The sequence below is a fragment of the Plasmodium falciparum genome (assembly GCF_000002765.6).
Source record: "Plasmodium falciparum 3D7 genome assembly, chromosome: 14".
Classification (NCBI taxonomy): domain Eukaryota; phylum Apicomplexa; class Aconoidasida; order Haemosporida; family Plasmodiidae; genus Plasmodium; species Plasmodium falciparum.
Window position 1 is genome coordinate 2,027,207 of NC_037283.1, and position 12,794 is coordinate 2,040,000.

General features: G+C 15.4%; 3 protein-coding genes across 3 annotated transcripts in view; 1 reads left to right on the forward strand and 2 right to left on the reverse strand.

Annotated features, from left to right (window-relative positions):
- Positions 1–3,880: 3,880 nt before the first annotated feature.
- On the forward strand, positions 3,881–6,191 carry PF3D7_1449500 (AP2 domain transcription factor AP2-O5, putative; the record flags this gene model as incomplete). Its single annotated transcript, XM_001348609.1, has 2 exons — positions 3,881–3,926; positions 4,090–6,191. The coding sequence occupies 2 exons, from the start codon at positions 3,881–3,883 to the stop codon at positions 6,189–6,191; spliced, it is 2,148 nt and encodes a 715-aa protein (XP_001348645.1).
- Positions 6,192–7,909: 1,718 nt separating this feature from the next.
- Positions 7,910–9,424, reverse strand: PF3D7_1449600 (conserved protein, unknown function; the record flags this gene model as incomplete). The annotated part of the gene is made up of 1 exon (XM_001348610.1): positions 7,910–9,424. The coding sequence occupies one exon, from the start codon at positions 9,422–9,424 to the stop codon at positions 7,910–7,912; it is 1,515 nt and encodes a 504-aa protein (XP_001348646.1).
- A 1,501-nt stretch (positions 9,425–10,925) lies between these two features.
- The window catches only part of PF3D7_1449700 (exosome complex exonuclease RRP6), a gene marked incomplete at both ends in the record, with an annotated part of 3,411 nt that continues 1,542 nt past the window's right edge, over positions 10,926–12,794 (reverse strand). The window contains one exon of the mRNA XM_001348611.1: positions 10,926–12,794. This exon is cut by the window's right edge and continues 1,542 nt beyond it. Within this exon, the coding sequence (XP_001348647.1) occupies positions 10,926–12,794 (1,869 nt within the window).

A 12,794-nucleotide genomic window follows, 5' to 3' on the forward strand; every position in this document is an offset into this window, starting at 1 on the left:
GTCTTATTAATTAATTTTTCTCATTTATAAAATTTACCTTGTTCAAATAAAATATATATATATATATATATATATATATATATAGTTGCTAAGAATGTAAAATAACAAGTTAAGGTTATAATGCTCTTTTATATGCTTGCTCATTTTTCTTATGTTATATATGTATATTATTTATATTAAGCTTAAAATATATTAAAAAAATGAAAATTTTTATTTATAGAGATAAAATATGAGCTTATATAAAGACCTAAATATTTATTTATTTATTTATTTATTATATTTTTTAAGATATTATTTAAAAACGTTATTATTAAATTGAAACTTACGTGGAAAAACAAGAAGAAAAAAAAAAAAAAGAACGAAATGTGCAATTTAATTTTTATATATATGCATGATCAGATAAGAAAATATTATGATAAATATTTATAATATTATATATTAATAATAACATGATAGATTTAATCTTTTGTCAAAATATAAAGGAAATAAATGTATTAATTATTTATAGAAAATAAATAATAAATAAATAAATCATTATTTCCTCTTTATATAACTTTTCATACAATAATATATATGTGTGTTTTTTTTTTTTTTTTTTTTTTTTTTTTTCCCCAGTCCTTTTTCTTTTATTTTTTTTTTTTTGGTAAAATATATTATATTAAAAATTGAAAAAGAAAAAATATAACTTTTAAGACATTTTCCTTTTGTCTTAAAATTTAAATGTTTTTATTTTATATTTCTATAAATGGTTTCTTATTTATTTATATACTAGAAGTGTAACATTTAAAAAAAACAAAAAATAGAAAAAAAAAAAAAAAAAAAACAAACAAGCAAAAATGTATTCCTATAGTTGTAGGTATAAATTGAAGGAAATATGTTACATGATTTTCTGAACATGTTCAGGTAAAAAAAAAAAAAAAAAAAAAAAAAAAAAAAATATATATATATATATTTATATATATATATATATAATAAAATCAAACAAATGAATAAATATTAAAATAAATATAATAAATTGAAGCAAAATGAATAAATATTTAAAAAAAATAATAATAATAATAACAAAATAAAATAATAAGGCATATATTTATTTATATACATTATTTTCTTTTTTTATATTTCTTATTATTTCTTTTTATTGATGTATATATGCTGTTATATTTTCTTATATTTTATATATACAAAGAATTGCACATTTTTATTATTTCTTAAAATATATTTTTTAAGCTTAAATATTTTATATGGAATAATTATTTTTATTACATTTATATAATATTATATTTGCACGAAAGGGAATGAAAAATAATTTTGTGGACAAGATAATTTATAATGAAATACATTAATTTTTATTATAATATTATTTATAAATATATGAAAAAATATACATGTTTTTTTACACATAATATATTATATATATATGACGACGAGTAGGAAATTATTTCTAAATAATAATAATATTTTTATTTATATTATATATATATATATATATATAATTTATTATATTATGTATTAAGATAATGTAAATTATTAAAAAAGGACTTACACATAAATATGAAAGTTATAATATTATTATTTTATTTTTTAATTTGATATATAAGTTTTTCTAATATTTTGTTAAATTATAAGTATAATACATATGTGTTTTTATAGAACTAGGAAAGAAATTATTTTTGCGCTACATATTATATAAATAAATAAATATATATATATATATATATATATATATATATATTATATACATATTTATAATATCATATATATGTAATATTCCTTTTGATAACCTTTGTACTACCTTTTAATTATTCATGTAATATTATTAGTTTGATGTATATTAATATAAATAATTTCCATATATTTTCTAATAATTTTAAAATATTATAAGATAAAATATTATTTAAAATTTTAAAGAACAATTGAATTTATAATAATTATAATATGCATACATACATACATACATACATACATACATACATACATACATATATATATATATATATATATATATATATATATATATATATATATATCTTTTTACAATCATATTATTTATTTATTTTTTTTATAATATTTGTACTACTTTTTTTGGTTTACATATATATATATATATATATATATATACATACATATACATATTTTATTTTATTTTATTTTATTTATTATTTTTTTTTTTTCCACCCTTACAAATTACCAATTTAAATATACATGTATATGCGAAAATAAAATATGGTTTTATAATTATTTTATTAGTAAATTTTAATAAAAAATATTATTATTTATTTTTTTTATTTTTAATGTTCTTGTTAATAGAAATTTCCTTTATTGTAAATTCATGCTGTTTTCCACCATTATAAAATATGTAAATTATAAAATAAATTATTTATTTTTTCTTATTATTAATTATTACTATATTTATATATATTATGATATTATAATATGTTTTAGATATTCAATATATGTTTAAATAATAAATAAATATATATATATATGTATATTTTACCACATAAATAAATAATATATTTATTCTTTTTTTATTTTAATAATAAATAAAAATAATATATATAAAGTAAAATTATTAAATATTAGTGATACAATATAAATATACTATTGGAAAAAAAAGATTACACTTATTTATAATAATGAACTTAACCTTTTTTTTTTTCTTTTTTTTAATAATATTATATATATATATATGTATATGTATTAGAATTGTGATATAGTATTACAAATAATATTTCATATAATATAAATTACATATTTATGGATAATAATTTTCTATTAAAAAAATACGATTTTTTTAATAATTTATATATAAATATATATTATTATAAAAATTTATTTTAATGTATATATATATATTATTTCTTTTACGAAGAAATTATTATTATATTATATTATATTATATATATATATATATATATATATAATATTGTATGATATATTTATAATATAATAATATATATAATTATATATATATATATATATTATATATGTATACAAAATATTACATATAAATAAATATACATATATTATTCATGTATATAATATATATATATATATATATTATATATTAGTATTATTTAATATTATATATATTTCTCTTGGAACTTTGAAAAAGGTGAAAATAAAAATAAACCTATAGAAAATAATAGAAAAAAAAAAAAAAAAATAATAATAATAATAAAAATAAAAAAAATAATAATAAAAAAATAAAAAAATAAAAAAATAAAAAAATAAAAAAATAAAAAAATAAAAAAATAAAAAAAAAAATATAATAATAGTAATATAAATAAATTTGTTTAGAAAATTTACTGCTTATTTAAAATTCTATTAAAAAATGTATAAAATATAATACATATTTTTACAAATATCATTTTTCCTTTTTACACAAAGATGTTTCTTTGTTATACATATATTATATATATATATATATAAAATATATGTATATAATAATATGATATAATATAATACATAATATATAAATACATATATATATATATATATATATATATATATATATATATATATATATATTTTTTTTTTTTTTTTTTTTTTTTTCTTTCTTCTTTTCTTTCTCTTTTCTTTTTTTTTTCATAATTATTATTTATACATTTTTGAATTTTTTATTTCTAAATTGAAATTATAAGCAAGAAAAAAAAAAATAATAATAATAAAATAAGAAGCACACAAATATTATATATAAAATAAAGAGCAAAAAAAAAAAAAAAAAAAAAAAAAAAAAAAAAAAATATATTTATATATATAATATATTTATATATATAATATATTTATATATATATTAATTTATTAATAATAAAATATAGGTACAAAATAATAAAAATATAAAATATTATTATTATTATTATTATATAAAAATACAATAATGATAAATTATAAAGATAATAAAAATAGTATCGAAGATAATAAAGGTAGTAAGAATACAAAATATGAATAAATACATAATTTATAAATATATAACTGGTATATAAAAAATATTATATATATATATATATAAATATATATATATATTTTTTTTTATTTTTATTTATTTATATGTGTGTGTGTTTCTTTACTTTTTTAATATATTTATAGAAAATGATTCTCATTTAGTTAAAAATACAAGTTATGAGAAAGCTTCTGAAATAGTAGAATCTGATATGTACGAATCAAATGAGGATAGTAATACAAAAAATAAAGGAGTGTGGTATAATGCTAGAACGAAATGTTGGTTAGCATGTGTAAAGGGAAGTGGTAGACATCTTCGCGTATTTTCTGTTAAGAAGTATGGATACAAGAAAGCAAAAATGTTGGCTATTGAATGTAAGAATTCTGTATTTTACAATGAGCAAAATGAAGAAAATAATAATGATATACACATGAAAAGTAATACAAGCAATAATAATAATAATAATAATATGAATAGTAGTAGTAATAGTAGTACAGGTAATGATAATGGATATAAATTAAATAATAAAAAAGGTAATTCTGAGTATAATTATAATAACATGAAGGAGATGAATAATAAGACTAATGTGAATAATTATGATGATGATATAAAAGATATAGATTACAAGAAAAGAAGAAATAAATTAAATGAAGAAAATGAAGAAGTAGATATATATAATGGAAGAAAAAATACAGATAATGGAAATATAAATAGTTCAAAAAATAACGCAGTAATATTAAAAAAGGAAAAATTAAAAACCAATGGTAATATAATAAATGATATTACAAATACAGGAAGAAGATATAACACAAGAAGAGGTAGTACTTTGTCATCTCATGAAATTAATAAAAACGAGAGAAATAATAAAAATGAAAATAATAATATATATGATAGATATAATTATAAGAATTATGCTTATAATGATCAAACCAAAAGCAATAATAATAATAATAATGATAATAATAATAATAATAATAATAATGAAGATGATAATGTACATAATGAAAAGATTGCTATAGCACATAAAAATAATCATGTTCAAAATAATAATTTTTATAATAATAACAACAACAACAACAACAACAATAATAATAATAATAATAATAATAATGTACTTAATACTATTCATAATAATGTGTATAATAATTTATACCATAATGATCCTAATTATGACGATCGTGATAATGATGTAAATCAAGATCATTATAATGAACATAATAATAATAATAATAATAATTATTTTTATAATACTTATGATAATCATACCTACAATACAAGAAATACTACCAATATATCTAATTATAACAATTATGAGAATAAAAAAATGAATTCTAAAACATTATTGCAGGGACAAAATAAAAATATAAGTACAACATATGGTGCTCCTAATAAGAGATATATAGAACATCTAGAAGATGTTTGTGAATATGATAATGGAAATAAAAAAAAGAAAAGAAAAGAACAGTATGCATATCTTATAAGAAATGATGACGAAAGTAGTAACATGAACAATAATAATAATATGAAAAATTTTAATAACACTAATATTAACGCATACCAACAAAATAATTATAATAATAATTATTGTACAAATTATACTACTAGTTATCAAAGAAATGTTCACAGTAGTAATTATAATAACACAGGTTATAATAATAATAATAATAATAACAACTTTAATAATAATAACAATTTTAATAATAATAACAATTTTAATAACAATAACAATTTTAATAATAATAACAATTTTAATAACAATTTGGCGTTTCTAAATAGTCACTGCATATTAACGGATAAAGATTTTCAAATCGATTCTCCCGATCAAACATTTGATGATTATTATTATATGAAAGCACATGGATATGATGATAGTGAATATTCCACAAGAGGAAAAAATAAATATAATGAGAATGAATATAATTTTATTTTTTCTAATGAATATTATTCAGATTCTTGTCAACCAAACATAGATGAATATAAAACAAATTTTATCGATTTAACAAGAGAAGCTTTGTCTTTAATATTACAAGATTTAAAAAATAATGTTATTCCGAAAATTCCCGTAGGTATAGAAAAAAGAGAAAGATATAAAAATTCTTTACGTCTATGCTTAAAAAGTGCTAGAAACACTCAACATATGAATGAATTAGAGCCATATCTTGAATTATTCAGTGAGTGTATAAAAAACAGTAAACTACCAAGTCATATGTCATTAAAGGACCAATTATTTTACTTGGACAAATTATAAAAAAAAAATAAAAAAAAAAAAAAAAAAAAAAAAAAAAAAATATATATATTATACATATATATATATATATATATATATATATATATATAAATATATATGTGTATTATATAAGTGTATGCGTTTTTTTTTAAATTTATTTTATTTTTTTATAAGATTCTTTTTTTTTTTTTTTTTTTTGGTTTATTCTTTTTTTCATGTTAATATTTAGTACATGAATATGGACACATTATATATACATACATACATACGTACATATGTATATATATATATATTTATATATATGTGTATACATTTATATAATGTGAGCCCCTTTTGATAATAATATATATATATTTATATATATATATATATATATATATATATATCCTTTTTCTCTTTTTTTTTTTTTTTTTTTTTTTTATCCTTGTAAATATTCAAACCAGAGAGGATGGCATTTAAAAAAAAAAAAAAAAAAAAAAGTGTGTTAAAATACATGATCGTTTATGTTTACATTTTTTTTTTTTTTTTTGATTACTAAGTTATCACATACGCTAGTTAAATAAAAAAAATATATATATATTTATATATATATATATATATATATATATATTTATTTATTTATTTATAAGATTTGAATATATTTATATGTATACTATTATTTATTAAAATGCACATTTTTTATATTTGTTATTCTACTTATAAAATTTTTATGAAAATAAATTCATTATATATAAAGATATGTAATATTTCAGAATTATATTTTCCACTATGCCTCATCCTTCTTTATTCCTTTATTTTCCTAAAATAGTATTTTGTACACCTATAAATATATATATATATATATATATATATATATATATATATATATATATGTTTATATTTATATACATTTATATATACTTTTATTTGTTTGTTTTTTGTTTGTTATTTTTTTTATTTTTTTTTTATTATCTATTTCATTTCATTTCATTTTATTATTATTATTTTTTTTTTTTTTAATTTAATTTTTTTTTTTTCTAATTATTTTTCATGCAAAAAAAAAAAAAAAAAAAAAAAAAGCAATAAAAAAGAAGAGAAAAAAAAAAAATGATTAATAAATCGAATTGAAGAGTAATATAGAACACAACCAAAAGAACTTTTAAATAATATTAAATATATTATAATATATTATATATAATTTCTGTGTGATACGTGAATTCTTTTTACATAGAAAAAGAAAATTAAAGAATAGAAAAATGTAAAATTATTTAAAAGAACATTTTAATAATATAAACTACTGAACGTATTTTATTTTTTTTTATAATTTTATGAAAATAGCAACATATAATATTTAAATATTAAAATTATGTCTCACAAAAAAATAAGAATATAGTAAATATATATATATATATAATATAATTTTTATATTATTCATATAGCGTTATTTTTAAAAAGAAAAAATAATATAGCATAATCTAATATAAAAGTTAAATTAAATTAATCTAGTATAATTAATTAATACAAAAAAAAAGAAATATATATATATATATAATATAATTACATATATATTTTTTAATTTTAAAAATATAAAGTATATATAACGTTACACATGTATACATAATGGATATATTACAATGTGTTAATTTTTTACAAAGTGTATTAAAAATTATACTATATGCTAAATAGATATAAATAAAATATATATATATATATATATATATATATATATTAATATATGTTTTGTATAAATTTTTTGGATATTATGTTTTATTCGTTTCTGTTATAAACATATCAATAAATTTTTCTTTACTATATGAATTAAAATCATTAATAAAATCAAAGTCACTAGAATATGTATGTTTTTGTGTATTTTCTTTTTTATTTTGTATTGTTAAATCAATATAAGAATTAGTGTGTAGATTAGTGTGATTCATATTGTTTGTTTTATTCATATGCTTATTAATATCTCGTTGGTTATTATATAATATAGGTTCAAAATAAAATCTGTCCTTATAATTTATATCTCTTATAATACAATCTTTTTTGAATTTAGACATTGATGATTCTATATTATTATAATTATTATATTTATAATCATAATTATTACCTTCATTTTTATTATATATTTTGTTTCTATTATCATATGACGCACTTGGTAATGTATCATAATAATAAGGTTTAAAAACATAATTTGATATTCCTTGGTTATTATTTTTGTTCAAATTAGGATAATTACTATTACTACTATATTCATTAATATGATGAGAAAAAATCATATGATCTTTTTTGTTATTTCTACTGTATTGTTTATTTTTCATTCTATTATATATAAAATGATTTGAATTATAGAATAATAACATATAAAATATATTTGATATTTTTTTATTTGTTTTATATTTTATAATGTTATTTAACTTTTCTGTTCCTTGTTTTAATGAATATAACATACTTGTATTATTATTTACGGGATCATAGTTATAACACAAATTATTACTCAACTTTCTAAATGCATAATATAATAATTTTAACTGAGCTATTTTTATATTCTTTATAAAATTATTAAAATTCTTTTCAACAATATCGGCATCTAATTCTACATAATCATCATCATCATCATTATTATTATTATAAATAGTATAATTACTATCTATATTGTTATATTTATTAAAAATTCTGTTATTGTCTTTTGCATTTCTTTTCATACATGTTATTAAGTTCCTTTCGTTTTTTTTCATATATTCTATTTTATTATCTAATAATTGTTTCTTTAGGTCCTTGAGTTGTATTGTTAATCTTTCATTCTCTGCTAGTAGTATTAACTGTTCTTGTCTAAATAATTTTAAATGTGAATCTGTATATTTGAAAATTTCTGAATATCGATCTTTTTTTTCATGACGCATAACACCAAAAGCATTAGTAATTAAATTATTAAGAGCTTCTTTTTTTAATTTATAATTTATATTATTACTTTCTATTAAGTTTATAAATAATTGTGCTGCTGATCCTTTTCTTAATGCTTTATAAGTAATTTTCCTAGCTTCATTTAAAGGTATATAATTGGTTTTAGTTTCATTATCTCGGTCATCTAATATTTTTTTTAAATTACTTATTTCATTTTCTTTATATAGCAACTCCTTTTTTAATCTCTTTTTATCTTCTTTTAATTTTTTATAATTCTCATCATTTGCTATGTCATATTTTTTATCATTTGTAGATGACTTTTTTTCATTCTCTTTTTCGCCACTTTTTGAATCCTTTAAAGTAGTACTAGCCATATTTCATTATGTTGATCTTTTTTTTTTTTTTTTTTATGACCATGCAAGGTAAATGAAAAAAATTAAGCTGAACAATCTTTTGGTTGTAAAAAAAAAAAAAAATAAAAAAAAAAAAATAAAAATAAAAGAAATAAAAATATTGGGTTTTATAAGTTGGATATATAATATATTATAATATATAAATAAAATAAAATCTATATATTATATTATATATGTGTATTTATATTATTTATATAAATTACTAAATAGTTAAAAATGTTACTTGAGAGAATAATATAATAAGGTTGTAATAAAATGGACAAAAAAAAAAAAAAATATATATATAATAAAATACATACATATATATGTTAAAATGGCTAACTAAATAAAATAAAATTGAAAATTCCATAAATTAGCATCATTAAAGATATTAATCGATTTGCATACATAAAAAGAGTATAATAATAAGTAAAAAATTTTAGAACTGTTATAAAATTGTGATATATAAATATAAATTTGCATATATATAAATATATATATATATATATATATATATATATATACATTTGTATATTTAAATATTTATATATTTATATATTTACATATTTTTACAAATTTCATTCAAGTGTTATATATATATTTCTGTCTAATTTATTAAATTTACAACTGCAACTATTATTTATACATTATTTTTATTTATTCACATATTTATTTTTGTTATACATGTTATGAATTACATATTGGTATATATTTATATTTATTATATATTTTGAGAAAAAAAATATATGCAAAAACAAAAAAATATACATGTATAAACGAATTTTACTTTTTCTTATTATTTTATAATTTAATTTTTTATTAACAAAAGGATTTGTTAAAAATCAAAAATAAAACAAATAATTACACATGTGAACTAAAAATTTATAAAATAACAATTTTTTTAAAAAGCGAAATTGTAAAAAATATCATGTGAATAATATATAAAAGTAATATTTCACTATTTAGCAAAAACGATAAATTATATACAACATAAAAATGAAAAGGTAAATATATATAAAAAATATACAAAACAAAAAAAGAATATTATTAAAAAAAAAAAAAAAAAAAATTAATCTTTTTCATCATTTTTTATGTCTATAAATAAATACATACATACATATATATATATATATATATATATATTATACAAATTGAGGTGCATGAAAAAAAATATGAAAGAATTAATTTTGTACATATAAAAATTTTATTATATTATAATAATAATATTAATTATGATTTGGTTTTAATACCTAATAACTATTAATATGTATATATAATATATATATATATATATATATATATATATATAAATTGATCTTTATTTTATTTTTAAATTGTTAGTACATTTACTATTACAAAAAAAAAAAAAAAAAAGATGGAAATATATAAGGCTGGTATATGATATATAAAGGTAAACAAATATATATATATATATATATATATATATATATATATATTTGTGCTGTGAATAATAATATTGTTTTTATTTTCGATCTATTTCGCTTAATATATTTTTGCTGTACAAACCCTTTGTTTTCTTTATATTATATTGTTGATTGTATGATTGATAAATATGTTTATCTTTCTTTTTATTATTATTATGAATATTTTTATCAATACTTTTCTTAACCACTGAGCTTTTTTTTATATTTTCATTATAATTATCATTGCTGTTCAAATTATCGACATAATTGTTTTTATTCGAATCAATTAATATTGGGTGAGGATTACATTTTTTTTGTTTTAAATAAATATTTTTTTTTATAAAATTTAGATTTTGTATATAATTAATGTTATTCATATAAGATTTGTCAATTTCATCGTCCGAAAAAAGAGTTTGTTCTAAGAGAAAAGAATTTTTTCTATAAATATTGGGATGATCTTCTTTTGTTTCTTGATTTTCTAAAGTACCATTTTGCGTATCATTCTGAGTATCATTCTGAGTATCATTTTTTTTATCAAGCATATTTTGCTGCTTTGAAATATAATCAAAATGTACATTTGTAAGAATAACAGAATCAACACAATTATGAGTATATAAATTATTATTTTTGTTATGGGTATATAAATTGATATTATTTTCTTCATCATGAATATTATTATTTTGATTATTAATATAATTGAAATAAAATAGATCTTCTTTTTTTTTTTGTTTTTCTTTTTCATAGATATTTGATTTTATTATTATTTCTAGTAGTGTCTCTAAATTTTCTGATATAATATTTGATAAAGGTATGATATTATTTTTTAAACTTGATAATGTAGTAGACATGTTTAATAGAATGGATATTATATTATGAATATTAATTATACTATCAGGTGCTTCATCTAACTTTTTGGCTAGTTCTTCTCTCCAATATAAAATATTATATATTAAATTATCACATGCATGGATATTATATGATGTATTAACAATATTCTTAATATGGTCTTTTGTCTTTTCAATATTACAAACATCTTTTAATTTAACAATATGATGACATAAAAGATTACTTTCTATAAATATTTTTCTTATAATTTGTTCTCCATATTTTTTTTCTTCTTCTGATATATCAGTAAATTTTAATGTTTCAAAATTAACATAAATATGTTGCTTATTCATAAAAGGTTTTGTATCTTCTTCATCTTTAGAAGTTTGTATTTGTTCATCTTTTGAATGATATTCATCTTGATTGTCATAAATTTCATCTACTGTATCATCTTGTATTTGTGTATGTTCCGCGGAGTTGTGCATTTTATTAGTATTAAATATATAATTAAAATATATATCTATTTTAATATAATCAAAAAGATCATATAAAAAGGTAAATTCATTTTGTATCACATCAACCATATCTGGTTCTATTGGTCGTGTAATTAAAACATTTTGAAGTATTTTATTTTTATAATATAGTACTGTATTGAAATATTTATATATTAAATAATTTAGATTATTTTTAAAATTTAGATAATTCGAACATATAGCTATATCAAAAATATTAACAAAATATATAGAGAAATCTTTTTGTAATTGATTTATAATATTTGGAGCATTATAAGTAATTTTTAATATATTAGGATCTGTTGTTATATCATTTATTATATACAAATCTTCAAACATATTAAAAACGTCAATTATATAATTCATATTATTCGTTCCTATCATAATAATAGATGTAAATCCTCGATATGTTCTTTTATAATTTACTTTTATCATTATTGAAATTTTTTTTTCTTCATAATTTAATTTTATGTTATTTATCATATTTATTAAATCGTTTTTATTATCTATAATTTTATATGCTTTTTTATTTATGTCTCCCAATTTTTTTAATTCGATATTTATTTCTAAAAAATTTGAGATTGTTACATT